We start from the raw sequence: 18,233 nt of genomic DNA on the forward strand, positions 1-18,233 counted from the left end.
CAATATCTGAATAACTATCTTTTTCTTTTTGTTTTTTTGAAGGCAGTATGGCATACTTTATAAAACTCATTTGACTGGATGTTACTTTGCCTTTAAAAAAATGTTTTATTGGGGCACCTGGGTAGTTCAGTCGATTAAGTGTCCGACTTCAGGGTCATGGGTCCGGGTCATGATCCTGTCGAGGTCTATGGGTTCGAGCCCCGAGTCGGACTCTGTGCTGACAGCTCAGAGCCTGGAGCCTGCTTCGGATCCTGTGTCTCCCTTTCTCTCTGCCCCTCCCCTGCCCATGCTCTGTCTCTCTCTCAAAAATAAACATTAAAAAAAATTCATTCTTAAAAAAATGTTTTATTTATTAAATTTTTAAAAATGTTTATTTAAAGAGAGAGTGCAGGTGGGGAGGGCCAGAGAGAGAGAGGGGGACAGAGGATCTGAAGTGGGCTTTGTACTGACAGGCTGATAGCAGCAAGCTGGATGTGGGGCTCGAACTCACGAACCCTGAGATCATGACCCCAGTGGAAGTGGGACACTCACCCAGCTGAGCCACTCAGGCGCTCCTTTATTTATATTTTAAAAGTCTGCTTATTTATTTAGAGAGAACACACAAGCAGGGGAGGGGCAGTGAGAGAGAGTCCTAAGCAGGCTCTGCGTTATCAGTGCAGAGCCCAGTGCAGGGCTCCAGCTCACAAACCGTGAGATCATGACCCGAGCAGAGATTAAGCGTCAGATGCTTAACCCTCTGAGCCACGCAGGCGCCCCTATTTTGCCTTTTAATTGAGGTTATGCTTGAATGCTTACACGTACTAGTTTTCATTGGCAGGGTTAATTTTGTAATCTCTGTTTAGAAAGGGGATCTACATTTACATACTCTAGTAAGATGGTGTGAATGAAAGCAAAAGCCTGTGGTTGAAGGATAATTTCAAGTCAAGATCTTCTAAGCATTTTTTTGAAATTTAAGGGAAGAGTCGGGGTGGGGTGGGGTGTGCGAAGAAGGAAAGATGTCGAGGAAGGGAGCCGGCGAGGGTAGAAGGGGGAAGCTCCGCTGGAGGCTGGCCAAGAGGATGCAAGAAATTTATTTGCCTTCAAGCTGAGATCAAAGCTGTACATTTGTAACAAGTGAAGGGAGGGGAAGGAAATCTATTTCAAGCTGTTTCTTACACATCGGAGGAGAGAGACTCTTCGGAAGGACAACCGTGGCAGCAGCTGCTTTTGAATTTTGTTTGCTGAACAGTGAAAAGACTTAGTTACCGTTTACAGTGAAGTGTCTGATTGTGAATCTTGGCCATGGGCACCTGGTGGGAGCCAAGAAACTGGTGATCTGAAGAGCCAGAATCACAAATCAGGCATTAATTACAATCATGGTCACTGTTCCTTGCACTGTTGTCAGAATAACGTCCCGAGGTAGAAATCCCTTTCCCATTTCCCTCGTCTGCAATCAGCAGATTTCAATTTCCAATTTTCATAAATTCGATTGCTGTGAAATCTTTTAATTGCTCTCTCTGTTTGTCGGTGGGGGGGGGGGGGGATAGACTTCATTGGCATTCTACGCCTGCTCTCTGAAAGCACCTAAGCTAAGCAGATGCGTGGGAACGATTTTTCTACCGCTACTATTAAAATATCCCGCCATTTGAAAAATATCCTGCCATCGCACTCTCAATGTATCTGAGACTTCAGGGGCATGCTCTGCGCCCAAAGAACGTAAACAGCAAGTTGACTTCTCATACTGGGTTTGGGAAGACTGTGGTTTTACAAGGATTCATTACTCGTCTCCACCGAAAAGCTCTGGAGCGCCACACGGTCCCGCACGTGGGGAGGAGCACAGACTTCGGAGTTAGAGACCTGGGCTGAGACTCCTCCCCAGATCCCAGGTTCCTGGCTTTCAATAAGCTGCTTTACCTCTTAGGTCCTGTCTTTTCCTCTCTGTTCCTCACCTGTGCAGAGGGAGCATCGGGTCGTGGTGACGTTTAGACCCACCGTAGCTCGGGCGTCTGGTTCAGTGCCTGGCGCAGAGCAAGCCTGCAGTAAACCGTAGTCATCATATTAGGCCAGAGAAATAGTTCTCCTATTTAGTCTATTACTTGTGACCCATCTGGGATCCAAGCAAGGGTTCCACTCAGCAAAAAGTACAAAGTAAGTGAACGTTTTCAGAAGCATTCCCTCTGTCTCATGTGGAAGCCCCTTCTACATTTTCAATCACTTTTCGGTATTTCATGTTGTTTTTCTCTTCGTAGGAAACCCGAGAGGGAGGCAGGTGGGCATCCGTCTCTAGCCCCCCTCTCCTGAGGAGGGACACCTGTGGTGGAGCCGGGTCGCAAAGCCGTGGTTCCTGATTCTTACTCTGGGAGGTCTCGTTGTTTAGTTTTTTTCTTTTTTTAATTTTTTTTTCAACGTTTATTTTATTTTTGGGACAGAGAGAGACAGAGCATGAACGGGGGAGGGGCAGAGAGAGAGGGAGACACAGAATCGGAAACAGGCTCCAGCCTCCGAGCCATCAGCCCAGAGCCCGACGCGGGGCTCAAACTCACGGACCGGCGAGATCGTGACCTGGCTGAAGTCGGACGCTTAACCGACTGCGCCACCCAGGCGCCCCTCGTTGTTTAGTTTTGATTTTTGTTTGGTTTCTCTTTTGCCCTCTGAAAGCTTATGAGCCAAGTGGAGAGAAGCAGTTTTAAGCAGTTTGCATTTCATATTATTGATCTTTTTTTTTTTTTGAGACCGCGAGCAGGGGAGGGGCAGAGAGAATCTCAAGCAGGCTCTGCACTGTCGGCACAGAGCCCAGTGTGGGGCTTGAACTCACGAACCATGACATCGTGACCTGAGCCGAAGCCAAGAGTCACACACTTAACCGACGGGGCCACCCAGGTGCCCCTACATTATTTTCTCTTAGTACATGGTGTCTTCTCTGCCCACAGGCTCTGCTCTATTCCCCCCCCACCCCGACCCTTCACACCTCACTCGAGAGCATTTTACTCCCTCTCCCCCACCCCCCAGATGCACCTGCTACCTATGGTTTGTGTGTGCTTGGCGTCCCTCCTCTCAGCGTCCTCCCCCCTCCGTCAGGGTTAGACTTGTGCTATTGGGGTGTAGAAGGTGTCCCACAAGTATGCTGAATGAATGGATGTAAAGTAAACTTATTCCTTAGAAGTAAGTGCAATCCAGAAAATGTGCTGGGCTCTAAAATGGTCAATAAATTGAGCCGGAGTGTAATTGAAATGTCTCAGGCTGTGAAGCATATGCATTGACTTACTGGCTTACTTTTATCAGGCTTGTTTCTTCATATACATGTAAGCTCACGGACAGAGAATCGAGGCTGATAGTTGATCTTAACTGAATTTTGTTTTCATTAAGAGTAAGTGAAAATGTGCAATAGCGTTTTGTGTTTTTTTTTCCACATTCAGTGCTGTAACGACAATAAAACTTACCCCCCAAATCAGCCATAATTCTGCTCTAGTTGCCTTTCATTTTTCTAAGTTTTTCTGTATATGTATCTGTATATTTTATATCATTAAAATCCTTGTCTTTGCAAATCTGTATTCTTCCCTGAGCGTAGCAAACATACTGACATTAGTCATATTCTCCCATGTGGCTTTTTAGTGGCTGAGTTTTCTTGCATGTAAATGATGTACCACGGCGTATACAACGCATTTCATATTCTTGAACATTTAGATGATGTTTGCGGTTCTTACGGCTATCGATGATGCTAAGGTGATTCTCTTGGTTTTTATGTTCTCATTTGGGTATGTGTGTGTATATTTAAATGTAGGGAGGGGGCGCCTGGGTGGCTCAGTCGGTTAAGCGTCCGGCTTCGGCTCAGGTCATGATCTCGCGGTTCGTGGGTTCAAGCCCCGCATCGGGCTCTGTGCTGACAGCTCGAGCCTGGAGCCTGCTTCGGATTCTGTGTCCCCCTCTCTCTCCACCCCACCCCTGCTTGTGCTCTGTCTCTCTCTCAAAAATAAATAAACATGAAAAAAGTATTTTAAAAAATGTAGGGAGGTAGTAGATGGTTCTAGAGAGGTTAAGGGCGTGGCTCTGGTGTCGTGTGGCCTGGGTTCAAAGCCTGCCTCTGCTGCTTCCTGGATGCCCTTCCTGGCAAGTTATGTGACCTCCATCCACAGTCCATGTGTAAACTGGGGGAAATTCTAGGATTTCAAAGGGTTGTTATGAAGAATAAGTAATAGGTAGTATCCTCGATCCAGGAGATGAGATGCGATCTATAAACTGCTTAGAACACGGTCTGATACAGAGTGAGGGCTCATTAAATTGTAGCTATTAAGTAATCCAGGTGTAGGGCAGGGATGGAGAGAAGTGGGAGCACACACGAAAGAAGACCGGCCACGGTCGTGCTGATAATTGATGAAGCTGGGTGCCAGGTGCGAGGGCACTGGGCTTTCTTTCCACTCTTGTATGTGTTTGAATGTATTTTTTTTATTATATTGTTACAACATAAAGCAAAAAGCACGCACGATACAAAAACACTGGAGGTTTCAAATTGATTTTTTGGTTTTGGATTATTTTCTTTGCACATGTTTCTAGGAGAGGGGTCACGGGGGGGGGGTGTTCTATAATCCTTGTTGAATACGGCCAAATTGCTTTAGTGAAAGCATCGTTTACAGGACCATCCACGATCTGTAAGTAAACCAATTTTATCACAGTCTTAAAGACTGCAGGGGTATTAACACTTCATTTTTTTAAGTCAAATTTTATGAATAAAATGGTACCTTCGTTATTGTAACATCTCCCCCCCCCCCCTTCTTTTTTTAATGGAAGGTATCGTTGACCCACAATGTTACCTTAGTTGCGGGCGGACAGCCTAGTGATGGGACAAGTTGATACATTATGCTGTGCTCATGAGGAGTGTAGCTCCCAGCTGTCACCACAAATGCTGTTGCAGCGTCATTGGCTATATTCCCTCTGCTGTGCCTTTTATTCCTGTGACTTATCCTTTCCATAACTGGAAGCCTGGATCTCTCCCCTTCACCCACTCGGCCTGTCTACCCCCTCGCCTCCAACAGCCGTCAGTTTGTCCTCTGGACCCATGGGTCTGTTTTGCTTTTTTTAACCTTCCGTTTTTTGATTAGTAGTAACTTTTTGAACATTTTCATAACTGTGTTTACTGGTGGTTATAATTTTTAAAATTTCTCTGCTTCTGTCCTTGGTCCTTTCATCTATTAGGGTTTTGTAAGATTGCATTTTATGAAAGTAATATGATAGTTTGGTAGAACTAAGCTCATTTGGGCCGTCACAGTTCATTTTTAAGTTAAAGGAGAAACAGTCATCACTACGTGGCTATGGTGACATTTGATTGAAAATTCCTTCTTCGGTATGTAGTCACGGCACACATTTTTGAAACTTCCAAAATCCAGGGTGTAGAAATGATTACGATCTCCTTGTCGTATTGATTTGGAAGATGTTTTTGATTCATGGTTGCCATAAATATATGGTCAAGCCATGATGAATTGCTTCGAGGTGACAGCCTCCACAGTTGTTCTTTACATAGTGTCCCCCTCAGTGTGCTGTCATCTTCATTACAAACCATCTGCCACCGGAGACCAGGCTGCAGATGTCCCTTGTCAGTGAAACTTGACCTCCGTAAATTTGCAGGTGTCTTTGGAAGGACAGGGAAATGACCGTTCCGTTTTTATGGTATTCTGTATTTACCGTGTATATACTCCTGTCTGTTTTCTCCACCATTTTCTGCTGCCCATCCCACTAGTCACAATTTGCCAATTCCAGTATGGACCCTGATCACTGGTTTTCTCTGTAGCCTTTTATTTATTTATTTTAATGTTCATTTATTTTCGAGAGAGTGAGAGCACGAACCGGGGGAGGGGCAGGGAGAGGATCCGAAGTAGATTCCGCACTGACAGCAGAGAGCCTGATGCAGGGCTCCAACTCATGACCCACGAGACCATGACCTGAGCCGAAGCTAGACGCTTGGTTGACTGAGCCACCCAGGTGCACCCCCTCCCCCACTACCTTTTAAAACACTACCGTGTGCCTCTCGTTGGGATACTAGATAATGTGATGTTTTTACTAATTCATCTTGTGAGTTTCTTTTTATAGGGCTGGCACATTTCTGTCGCATTATATGACTAAAAGCTTTTTTTAAATGTTTATTTTTGAGAGAGAGGGAGAAAGACCTTGAGGGGGGGAGGGGCAGAGAGAGAGGGAGACACAGCATCCGAAGCAGGCTCCAGGCTCCAGGCTCCGAGCTGTCAGCACAGAGTCTGACGCGGGGCTCCAACTCGTGAACCGTGAGATCGTGACCTGAGCCGAAATCGGGTGCTAAACCACTTGAGCTACCCAGGCGCCTCATGTTGTGTTGTATTGTTACAACCCATATCTAAAAAAAATTAGGATCCCAAGGCCTAATACTGTGCAGCGTTTTACTTAAACTTGACAGTGTTCTGTGTTAAAACCTATAATTTGTAAATGATAGCTTTTAAAAATGGATTTCTGGTGTGCTCGAGAGCCGTATTTTATGCCATCATTGTAACCATAGGGACTGAATGGTGACAGCATATGAAGGCCTCTATGTTTTATGTTCATACTATTTATTACTTGACAAATGGCAGGAGGGGCATAAAATTGTTTTATTTGTCAGATTTGCATAAGAACTTTCTTACGAAGAGCATTTATGGCACACAACGCATACCTAGATCCTCATACAACTGTCCTTTGGCGGTCTGCCTTGTTTTTTTCCCTTTTCATATTTCGGAAAACCTTTTTTTCCCCCTGTTTTGTTTTTTCATCGAGGTGTAATTGACCTATAACATTAGTTTCGGGTGTACAACATACTGATTCGATATTTGTGATCCCCACAGTGAGTCTAGTTAACATCCGTCCCCGTACGTAGGTAAAGATCATTTTTTTTTTTTCCTCCTGGGAGGAGGACTTTTAGGATCTACTCTTAGCAACTTGGAAGTTGCAGCACTGTCTTGCTTCCTGGGGTCGCGGTGTGGTGCGTTATATTTCCGTGACTTATCTTATAGCTGCAGGTTTGTCCTCTCCTCCCCTTTACCCACCCCGCCCCATGACCTCTGGCAACCACCAGCCTGTTCCCTGTCGGGAAGCTTCTCAGGTGAGATAAGTTTGCCACGATGGAAAGGACCTACCAGCTGTTGAAGGGAACCTCGCAAAGTCGAAGGTAGGGTTTTTTCTTTCCTTCTTTGTTGGTATCTTTAGGAAAGTTAAAGTTTAAGCCTGAGCTTGTGACGTGAGATTACGTGATCGGTTAGATTGTGACCCTGGCGGGTGCCTGGGTGGCTCAGTTGGTTAAGCGTCCGGCTTTGGCTCAGGTCATGATCTCATGGTTCAGGGGGTTCGAGCCCCGCACTGGGCTCTGTGCTGACAGCTCGGAGCCTGGAGCCTGCTTCAGATTCTGTGTCTCCCTCTCTTTCTGCCCCTCCCCTGCTCACCTCTGTTTCTCTGTCTCTCTCTCTCAAAAGTAAATATTAAAAAAATTTAAAAAATGTTTGACACTCTTTATCAGACTTAAACAAGCAAAAACACCTTCTAAAAGATCTGATACTCTTAATCAGGAAAAAGAGTTCTCTCTCTTTTTTTTAATGTTTACTTATTTTGAGAGAGAGTACGAGCAGGGGAGGGGCAGAGATAGAGAATCCCAACCGTGGTCTATGCTGTCAGCGCAGTGCCTGATGTGCGGCTCGAACTCACAAACTGTGAGATCATGACCTGAGCCGGAACTGAGAGTTGGATGCTTAACCAACTGAGCCCCCCGCCAGGCGCCCCCGGAAAAAGAGAGTCCTAAAAGTTCTGTATAAAAGGTAGCATCTGACACTGTATCCCAACTATGCTGGAATTAAAATAATAAAAAAGTAGCATCTAACTTGTGTCTCTTAATGTGTGTGTGTTCGTTTTATAAAATTTATAAAGAACAGTTCCCCAAGTAGTGTTTCTTATGGTAGAAGAGAAATACAAATGTGGATAGGAACATCCCGGTTAAATAAACCGCAAAAAGGTGAGCTTTTGAGGTTTTCAAAAATGTTGATTTTAGTCACCTTCAGAAAGATGATTACTTATCATACCGCCGGGAGGTTAATCCTGGAGTAGAGTGAGCCGGGCCTGTGGTCCTAGATCTGCTTCCCTCCCTGTGCAATTCTCGGTTCCCTGTAAAGCGTGGGGTGACAAAATGTAAACCTAGAGGAACTTGTTCACGTACTGGTAGTGAACTCAGGTCAGCACGTTTCTCCAGCAGGATGTGTGCACCCTGCCCTGGTACGAGTATTCCTATAGGGTCGTCTCCCTATTTAACCCGTGTTCTATAACCTCTTCTTCACCTGTTACTGCCCTCCTCCCACCCCCCCCCCACATCTCGTGCTGAACAGAAAGAGGCCCCTGGCCGGCGTCCTTCCCACACGTGTGGTGTCAAGGTGGACCGCAGCCAAACCTCTCTCTCGTCTTGGTGCCCACTCCTGGTCCTGTGCTCTTCTTAGACCACGTTCTTTTTCGTGGACCGAGTTCCCGACCCCGGTGCCGTGAGGGGGTTGGCCTACTTCTCCCTCCTCCGTGCGCCCTCCCTGCGCTGCGTTGAGACGATGATCGCCTGCCCTCGTCCACTCTTCTTACTAATTTTGAAATTTCCTGGGGGTTCAAGTTGGTTCACAAGTGAAACCTTATTTAAAAAGAATGGTTTGACCCAAACACACTTGTTTTTTTTGTAACGTTGATTTATTTATTTTGAGAGAGAGATGCGGGAGGGGCAGAGAGAGAATCCCAAGCAGGCTTGGCACCATCAGCCCAGAGCCCGACGCGGGGCTTGAACTTGAGTCGGAAGCTAACCGACTGAGCTGCCCAGACGCGCCCAAAATAGACTCTTATCTAGAGAGAACAAAATGGTGGTCACCAGAGGGGAAGTGGGTGGGGGATGGGTGAAATAGGTGAAGGGGACTGAGAGCACACTTCTGATGAGCCCTGAATGATCTCTGGAATTGTTGAACCATTACGTTGTACGCCTGAAACTAATAGAACGCTGTTTGTCAATTACACTGGCGTTAACATAAAAATAAAAGAATGGTTTGAAGAAATCTGCAGCTCTAACGAATAGATTATTCACCCAGCTCTACATTTTATGTCTCTGCTCCCAAGTGGCAGTATGGTATAGGGTTGAGAGCTAGGGACCCTTGGGTGCCCGGGTGGCTCAGCCGATTAAGCAGCCTCTTGATTTCAGCTCAGGTCATGATCTCACAGCTCGTGAATTCAAGCCTCACATCAGGCTCTGCACTGACAGCTCCAATCCTGCTTGGTACTTTCTCTCTCTCTGCCCCTCCCCCGTTTGCATTCTCTCTGTCTCTCAAAATAAAGTAAGTAAGGAAGGAAGGAATGAAGGAAGGAAGGGACTCCTGAGCCAGACTGCCTGATTCTGCCGATTACTACTGTGTGAACCTGGGCAAGTTCTTTAACTTCTCTGTGCTCAGATACTTAAAAACAATTTTTTAAAATGTTTATTTATTTTTGAGAGAAAGAGAGGGAGGGAGGGGCAGAGAGACGGGGAGACACAGAATCTGAAGCAGGCTCCAGGCTCCGAGATGCGGGCACAGAGCCTGACGCGGGGCTCGAACTCACAAACCGCGAGATCGTGACCTGAGCCGAAGTCGGATGTTTAACTGACTGAGCCACCCAGGCGCCCCTGTGCTCAGATACTTTATAATGAGAATACTAAAATTCCTTGCACCATATATAGCTGTAGTGAAGTTTAAACAGATAAGTATGTGGGAAACATCTATGAGAGTGCCTGGCGCAGAATGAGCGCTATATAATTTTTGCTGTTCTCCCAGCCACCAGGCCCGTCACTTGCCATTTCTGGCAGTTCTCATGCAGGCTCAGTGCTGACCCAGGCCTCTGTTCCCTTGGCATGCTGATGGTTTGCACTTGGGCTAGTGACGTGTTCGTATACATATTTTAGGATCCTAAAGCCAACATCCTAAAATATGTGTATGATCAGGTCATGACAAAAATACCAGAGTCTTTATCAAAGAGAAAATACAGGGGCTCCTGGGTGGCGCAGTCGGTTAAGCGTCCGACTTCAGCCAGGTCACGATCTCGCGGTCCGTGAGTTCGAGCCCCGCGTCGGGCTCTGGGCTGATGGCTCGGAGCCTGGAGCCTGTTTCCGATTCTGTGCCTCCCTCTCTCTCTGCCCCTCCCTCATTCATGCTCTGTCTGTCTCTGTCCCAAAAATAAATAAAAAAACGTTGAAAAAAAATTAAAAAAAAAGAAAATACAAACTACATAGTATGTATATGAATATATATGTATAAATGTGTAAGTATATATAATGTTGTAAGTCACTTGTCAAATGACTGTAGGTTGTTCAAAGACCAAAACGAGCTTGCTCTCATCCGCTGTTTATTTTTGGGTCACCTGAAAAACCCTCAGGTCTTACCTGGCGAGAACACTCATTCGTACCCTGACCATCCGACTTCTGTTGGGCATTAATCGCTTTCTGCCAAAAGCATCTCTTACCCAGGTTGAGATTTGCATCGTGGGAAGTTTTATTGTTAAGCGAGGAAGACATAGAATATCCCCACTGGTCATCGGTGCACGGATCTTCCCTGTTCTGGTAACTAAAGCAGGTGCGAAGTGGCGTCTCTATCACAGCCCGTTGCTGCTACGACGGCCGTGCATTCGTGTGGGGGCAGTGAAGTCTGGATCGCTCCCCCCCACCCCCAAAAGGGGGAAGCTCCTCAACTTTTCCAAACACCACACATTTTCCGCTGAGCCAGATCAGGGGGAGGGCTGGCGAATAGTAGGGGGTCCTGTCCATGCTGAGACTGTAGCCGGATGGGGGGCATGTTGCCAGGTCTGGTGGCCCTGGGGCCGAGCTCAGGGATAGAGGTCTGACCATCTGTGGCCAGCGCTAAGCTCTCGGATGGAGGTCTCTGGTCATTTGCCTGTGTCAATGATTCGCTTGCGTAACTGGGAATATTCTCTTTTTATTCCTCCTGTCAATTTGTGGGGAGCCATTTGGTTTTTCCATTTCAAAATTTGGTGTTCATTTAGGGTTTCTCACCCAAAAATCTTGATTTTTAGTGGGATTCTAAGCCGGGCTTCTTTGGAAAGAAGTATTATGTGGCTTCTACTTATTTTGGGGGTTATCCATAACAGCCTGTCAGTCCTGGTCTTTGGATGGTTTTAGAAGTTTCTGGAAAGAAAAAAAAAAAGAGTTACTTAACAATGGTGTTCTAACCTCAGGTGTGAGTCTTCAGGATATGTCAGGCCGTGTTGCTGGGATTAAATGAGATGCTAATACAGAAGGGCCATTGGCTGGCATGGGGAGGGTGTGTGTTCCTTTCCCCACAGATATACTAGTTAGTATGTTAACATTGACATAGGTTTTTCTAAGGAAACCCGGAGCCCCGTAAGAGTAACATTTATCATTTTTATACTTTTTAATATTGCAAACATTTCAAAGTTATTGAAAATTGTACCCCCCCATATACCATATAGGTTTAAAACGCAAGCGTTTTGCCAAATATGTCTTAGATTCTCAAAGAACTGAAACCCTACAAATGTAGAGGTAAGTGTCCCCTCCCCATCACAGCTCTGTCCCTTCCCCAGCTTCGAGGTAACTCTACCCAGGTGGTAGGCATTCTTCCCATCCACGTATTTAAATTTTATGCACATGTGCGTATTCATAAATAATATCTAGTGTTGTGTTCTAAACACTAACATAAGCGGTACAACGTAGTGTGTCCTTTAAGCTTGTGTTTTCCACTCACTGAGGTTTACGTGTGTCACATGTAGCACTAGTTTCTTTCAGGTGCTGTGTAGGGTTTCATTGTACGAAGTACGCCGGAATTTATATAGCCACTTCCCTTTTTTTTTTTTAATTTTTTTTCAATGTTTATTTATTTTTGGGACAGAGAGAGACAGAGCATGAACGGGGGAGGGGCAGAGAGAGAGGGAGACACAGAATCGGAAACAGGCTCCAGGCTCCGAGCCATCAGCCCAGAGCCTGACGTGGGGCTCGAACTCACGGACTGCGAGATCGTGACCTGGCTGAAGTCGGACGCTTAACCGACTGCGCCACCCAGGCGCCTCGCCACTTCCCTTTTTTTAAAAAAAATGTTTATTTTTGAGAGAGTCAGCGAGCAAGCGGGGGAGGGGAAGAGGGCGTGGGGGACAGAGGGTCTGAAGCGGGCTCCGCACTGACAGCAGTGAGCCTGATGTGGGGCTCGAACTCATGAACAGTGAGATCATGACCTGGGCCAAAGTCGGACGCTTAACCGACTGAGCCACCCAGGTGCCTCTCTTGAGCTGCTTACTGTGTTATTTAGTCATCACAAAAACACTGTGTTTTTGACTGTTTCAGAGCATGAATTTAAACCCAGGTTTATCCCATTCCACCATGCCATGCTTTTAATAAATATTAGGAAAATGAAGTCGAGAAACGTGAGCTTGCGGGCTGCCCCCGAGAGTATCTCTGAAAAGTAAAGGAAAGTGGTGTTGTCTTCCTGGCCGGGAGCAGGCAAGGCCAGGGCAGCCCTGCCTTCCTCAATGAGGGCCACGCTGCCAGGAGGCCCCCCGGGTCTACAGAGCCGGTAGTGGGCCAGCTACCCCAGGACTGGCTTAAGGGAAGCAAAAATCCTTTCTTAATAACAAGTGTGCGAAGTCAGTGATACTTTGGAGGCCCGAAAGGCCCTGCAGGATGGGCAGAGGTCTTAGAAGGAGTTTAAGAACCCAGCCCTCCAAGAATTTAACAGTCTCGCCCGAGTGGGTGAAGCTAACATGAAACACAACCACCAAGCCCTGACCAACCTGGTGTGTGCTGGGCCCCTTGTCATCTTTCATAGCAATGGGATAGTCTGTGTTTTTCTCTGCCTCTTGCTTTCTCATTCGGGAATACCTTCTGGAAATCGTCTCAAGGCATATAGTATAGAACTAGCTCCTTTTGTAAAGGCCATATTATATTCCACGCTGTGGACACGTCATCATTTATTTGTTCCCTTAGTAATGGGTCATCTCTCTCTGTTTCTCTTTTGCTGTAAGCTGCTAAAAACTGTAGCCCTTAATGCCCTTGAATAGGTGTCCCTCTGTGCTTTGATTTCTGCAGGCGTGGGATGGCTGGAGAGAAGGCTTACATGTCTTTTTAATTTTAATACATGCTGCCATATTGCTTCCTAAAAAGACTAGAATTCCTATTTCTCAACCACCAATGTGTGAGAGTGTCCCCTCCCTGCATTGTCACCGCCAGTAGTTATGATAGGTCTTCATGAGTGTCCGACTGGATATAAAGTTATACACCATTGTCATGTGGCCAGTAGGGAATATGAATGTCCGTTTGGACATTATGCTGGCTGTTTGTTTTTGACATTTTTTGGTGCACAGCTCATCTTTTGCCTGGTTCGTTATTAGCATTTGGGTTTTCCCTTTGGCTCGTTTGTAAGAGCTGTTTGTATAGAATAGATACCAATCCTTTGTATCTGTGCTACAGATTCTTGAACCAGGTATATTTTTCTATCGGCTCTGTTAACCGGCCATTTCACCGATGGATTATAGCGGCGTACTGAGTTTCATTAGCTCAAAAGCAACCTAATTAGTCTGGTATGTTAACCATCATCGTGGAAAGGTCCATAAGTGAAATATGGTGTTGATGGGTAACGGTACTATCTACTCGTTCAGGTGTGGGGCAGCTCACTAACATCACCTGAATTTTGTGTCGCTTAAGCTTTTCAGATGTTCTCCAAGCAGGGCAGGGGGGCGGGGTGGGGGGGGAGATACTCACACGTGTGCTTGATGTGTGGGAAAACAGTCTGATCTCTAAGCAGCTATAACGCACTCAGAGGATCTCTGGTCCTTCCGGAAATGGAGTCCTGAAATTCTGTATCATTCTTTTTTTAGAAATCACACCATCCTCAAAGCCTCATCCACCTGTTGTGGGCAGAGTGACTCATCACAGCATTGAATTATACTGGGATCTGGAAAAGAGAGCAAAACGGCAGGGACCTCAAGAGCAATGGTTCAGGTTCTCGATCGAGGAAGAAGACCCCAAAACGCACGCTTACGGTATCATTTATACGTAGGTGCAGTGTTAAATTGCTTAACGTTTTGTTATGATTTCCTGATGAGCTGGAATGGTTTCTATCATTTCTAAAAGGACTTGTTTTGGGGCGCCTGGGTGGCTCAGCTGGTTAAGCATCTGACTTAGGCTCAGGTCATGATCTCACGGTTCGTGAGTTCGAGCCCCGCTTCGGGTTCTCTGCTGTCAGCACAGAGCCTGCTTTGGATCCTCTGTCTCCCTCTCTCTGCCCCTCCCCCTGCTTGTGCGCCTCTGTCTTAAAAAAGTAAATAAAAACTAATAAAAAGAGAGAGGCTTGATTCTACCCCTATTTTAAAAGGACTCATTTTCAAATGAAAGAAAAGAACGAGTGACACCATCTGCACGACTTTTGCGAATTATAGAAGCACGAATTTGTGCTTTTTGTGAATTACAATTTTTGGAAGATGAGTGTTAGCACCAACTTTGAAATTAAACCTCCTATACCTTTGAGAGCTTCTTCGGCCTCTGTAATATTCTAATGGTATATTTTAAAACTCTGAAACGTAGAGACAAAATCAAGAGAATCTGAGAGGAGTTTCTGTCAGGCTGCTGGGTTTGGAGCTGGCGGCTGGGCCCCCAGGTCTACCCTGGATGCCTTCTGGACCACCTGTCACATCGCTGTCCTTTGTTGGCTCTTTCCAGGCCATGCCGGTTCCCGGGTCAGGGCCTTTCTTGTTACCTTTTCTTGGAAGGCATTTCCTTCTGTTCTCGTACGGCTGGTTCCTTCACACCACGCAAACGTCAGGTCAAGTGTCCCCTCCCCAAAGGTCATCCAAAGTGGCGGTCCTTCCACCCAGGCATCCCCTCTGTCAGGACTTGATTGCTTGTGTCTTACGACATTTGGCTCTGCTGGCTTTGTCCAGTTTGCATGTTCATTTTGTCTCCCCGCCAGTATTTAAACTCCATGAGAGGCAGGAAAGATTTCTGCTTGCTTAACACCCTGTCCCCCAGTTCCTAGGCAGTGGAGCCCTGACACACAGTGGGTGCTCTAAATATCTGTCGCACGAGTTAGTAAATGAACATCCCTTGGGGGCAATCAGGAAGTCCTTTATTTCTTAGTCTGCATTTCAACTCTTATTCCTTTGACAGCTTTGCCACTTGCAAAATGACTATGTTAGGTATACCAAACATGAGATAATAATAGGGTTTGGAACTGAAATGAATTTTGAGGTCGTTGTAGATTTCGTATCCGGTCGTAAGCAGTAACACAGGAAGATCCTGTGTATCTCTGGCCCGTTTCCCCGGGGCTAAGGCTATGGGAAACTTTAGCACAGCCTCACAGCCAGGATGCTGGCACTGGCCTGGTGAAGGGACAGACTGGCTCCAGCATGTTGCTAGCCTTTCCTCAAGGTGGCATCATGATCATGCGAGGTATTCACAGAGCCTTCCACTGCCCTGACTGATGATAGCCCTGAGATTTAATGAACGATTCTTTGTATCTAAAACAAAAATAAAACAACCCCCCCAAAAAACCAACCAAAAAAACATCCCAGAAAACAACCCCCAGACGCATTTATCTGAAATGCAGTTAATCTGAAAATAATTCCTCGCCCGACTACTTAAAAATGTTCTTTTAATTATGTCAGGTCGTGTGTTATTCTCTATCAGGTAGTTTCCATCTAAAAGCATGAATTCTTTTTTTAATGTTTATTTTTGAGGGCAACACAGAGTGCAAGTCAGGGAGGGGCAGGGAGAGAGGGAGACACAGGACCCGAAGCAGGGTCCAGGCTCCGAGCTGTCAGCACAGAGCCCGACGCGGGGCTCGAACTCACGAACCGTGAGATCCTGACCTGAGCTGAAGTCGGACGCTCAACCGACGGAGCCACCCAGGCGCCCCTAAAAGCATGAATTCTGATATTAGAAGTGATTTGTATGGAGAAGGGAAAAGACTTCATCCCCTCCCCCCCACCCCGTTTCCCTCACACACACTTGCACTTGGGCAAGTGGGGCCCTGCTGGATATGCCTCTACTTGCTCTGGTCTCCCTTGCGGGGTGGCCAGGTAGAGAATGTCCCCAGCGAGACCGCAGCCACGCGCCCTGGTTTCCAGGCGGAGCTGTCTGCTTCCCCCGGGGACCTGAGTGCCGTCTGGCTGCGGGATTCACCCGGACGAGGTCCTGACATTGCGGAGCTCACAGCGAGGCCTTCCCACCGCCACCCCCAAGAGCCTTCTGAAATGCTTGCCTTCCCTCGGAGAACTGATGCCAAAGCTCGACGCTAGGTGGCAGAATCAGACTGTGTTAATCTTGACCTCTTTTGCTCCATTACACTTTCTCTCCGTGTCCTTAAAACTGGCAAGGCCGGACTTTGAAAAAAGCGGTTTTGAATATCTGACCTTGGAATGATGGATTTGAGAACTTCTTTTTGACTTGTCAGTGTCCGTTCCCGTTCACGGCCAGCCAGTGCTGGTGTCCTCTTTGACGTGGGCTGTCCTCACAGCCAGTTACCCAGTTTGGTGAGATTTCCCTTTGCAGATGCTCCCCCCCCACCCCGCCCCTGCGTCCCCTGATGATACTGTGGCACTTCCCCCCCATGAGGGTGCCAGCTCTATCTCCTGGACCATTCGTCTCCAGGTCCTACGACCATCTAGCACGTTTGCTGACGGCATTGGCCTCTTGCCCTTTCTTCTGGCCTTTTATCCTTCCCTTCTGTCTTGCTAGGTTAGCTTTGTTAATCTTCCTTTTTTCAAATTCCCTTCCGTGGAGTCTCCATTTCTGGAAGGATGAAGGTCCAGCTCTGCAGACGATGCCTTTCGCAGTTGGCCCGAACCTGCCTTTCTGGTTGTCTCTCGTTTCTGAGCACGAATCTTCCAGTGAGATCTGTTTACTGTCCTTTGAATAGGCCTTGACTTCTCCTGCATCGTGGTCAGCCGTTTTCCCTGATCGGACCAATCTCCCTGCCCCTCCCTTTCTTCCTCGCAGTCAGACTCAACCTGGACCGAACAACTCTTTACTAGCCTATTGTCTACCCCTCTAAATTCCTATGGCAACTGTGCATTTCGTTCATGAATCATTCATTCATGGTTATCATGCATTTCATTCAGTCAGTCAGCGTGTATTAATGAGTATCTACTGTGGGCCAGACGTCGTTCTGGATGCTGGGGATGCGCACTGAACAGAGAGACACCCTGTCCTCCCTCATGCTCAGAAAAACAATAAATAAGAGACAGAAGTGAAAATAGAGGGTAGGTCAGATGGTGATAAGTGCAAGGAGAAAAAGCATAGGGGAAGTTGGGGGTTTGGAGCAGAGGTAAAGAAGGCTTCCCTTGAGAAGGTAACATCTGGGTAAGAAGGGAGGGATGTCCGGAGCCTTGCGAGGATCTGAAAGAACATTCCAGGCAAAGGAAACAGTGAATGAGATGGGCCTGTGCCTGGTATGCATGTTCCAGGAACACCGAGGAGCGGAGTGAGGAGAGCCACATAGCATGAGGTCAGCGAGACGATGGCAGGTAGTCACCGGGGTCCATGGGCCGGACAGAGCTGTGGCTTTTACCCCGAGAGACGGGAAAGCCAGTGGAGACCATTAATCTGAGGAGGGGCGGCCCGGCAGATGCTTTCCGCCGATCACCCTGGTTGCTGAGGCGGGAACAGGCTTTAGGGAGGTGCTCTTGCCCTAAGTGAGGTGGGGGGATGATGGAACAGAGTGTGAGAAGTGGTTGAACTCAGGATGGTTCTAAAGACAGACTGGAAGACTTGGCTGGTGGCTCAGATACGACACGGGAAGGAAGGAGCGGCTTCAAGGGGGCTGAAGCTGTGTCTGCGCCTCCGGGACAGGAGCGCTGTGCGGCGTGAAACCTCAGAACCTCTGTGCTTTGGACAACAGTTTATTTCCCCGCACGAAATCCCCACTGTGTCGGCCGTGGCTCCCTTCCACGTTGTCCTCCTCCCACATCCGCCTGGGCTGACGGAGCCGCCTCTGCCCGACTGTTGACAGTCACTGTGGCGGCGGGCAGAGGCCAGGGCACGCTGTTTCTGGAAGCTTCCATCCAGAATGACAGGTTTCACTCCTGCTTCTGCTTCATTGCCCGAAGCAGATCCTACAGCTATGTCTGGGTTCAGCAGGACAGGGTTACGGAACCCTCGGGAGGGCACCGAATACTGGGGAACGGTGATCCAGTCTTCTGCTAGTGGCACTGAGGCGTTGGGCCCGGGCAACTCAAATAACAAAGATGGGAAGACG

At 47.3% G+C, this 18,233-nt stretch overlaps 1 protein-coding gene across 5 annotated transcripts in view; it reads left to right on the forward strand.

The window, feature by feature from the left end:
* The window catches only part of FANK1 (fibronectin type III and ankyrin repeat domains 1), a 104,611-nt gene that overhangs the window by 64,235 nt on the left and 22,143 nt on the right, over window positions 1–18,233 (forward strand). For all 5 annotated transcript variants that reach the window (XM_045041030.1, XM_045041034.1, XM_045041033.1 and 2 more), the window contains one exon: window positions 13,858–14,022. In XM_045041030.1, coding sequence (XP_044896965.1) covers window positions 13,973–14,022 — 50 coding nt within the window. In that variant the 5' untranslated portion in view covers window positions 13,858–13,972. The remainder of the gene's footprint in view (window positions 1–13,857; window positions 14,023–18,233) is intronic.

Source organism: Felis catus, chromosome D2 (assembly GCF_018350175.1).
Source record: "Felis catus isolate Fca126 chromosome D2, F.catus_Fca126_mat1.0, whole genome shotgun sequence".
Classification (NCBI taxonomy): Eukaryota; Metazoa; Chordata; class Mammalia; order Carnivora; family Felidae; genus Felis; species Felis catus.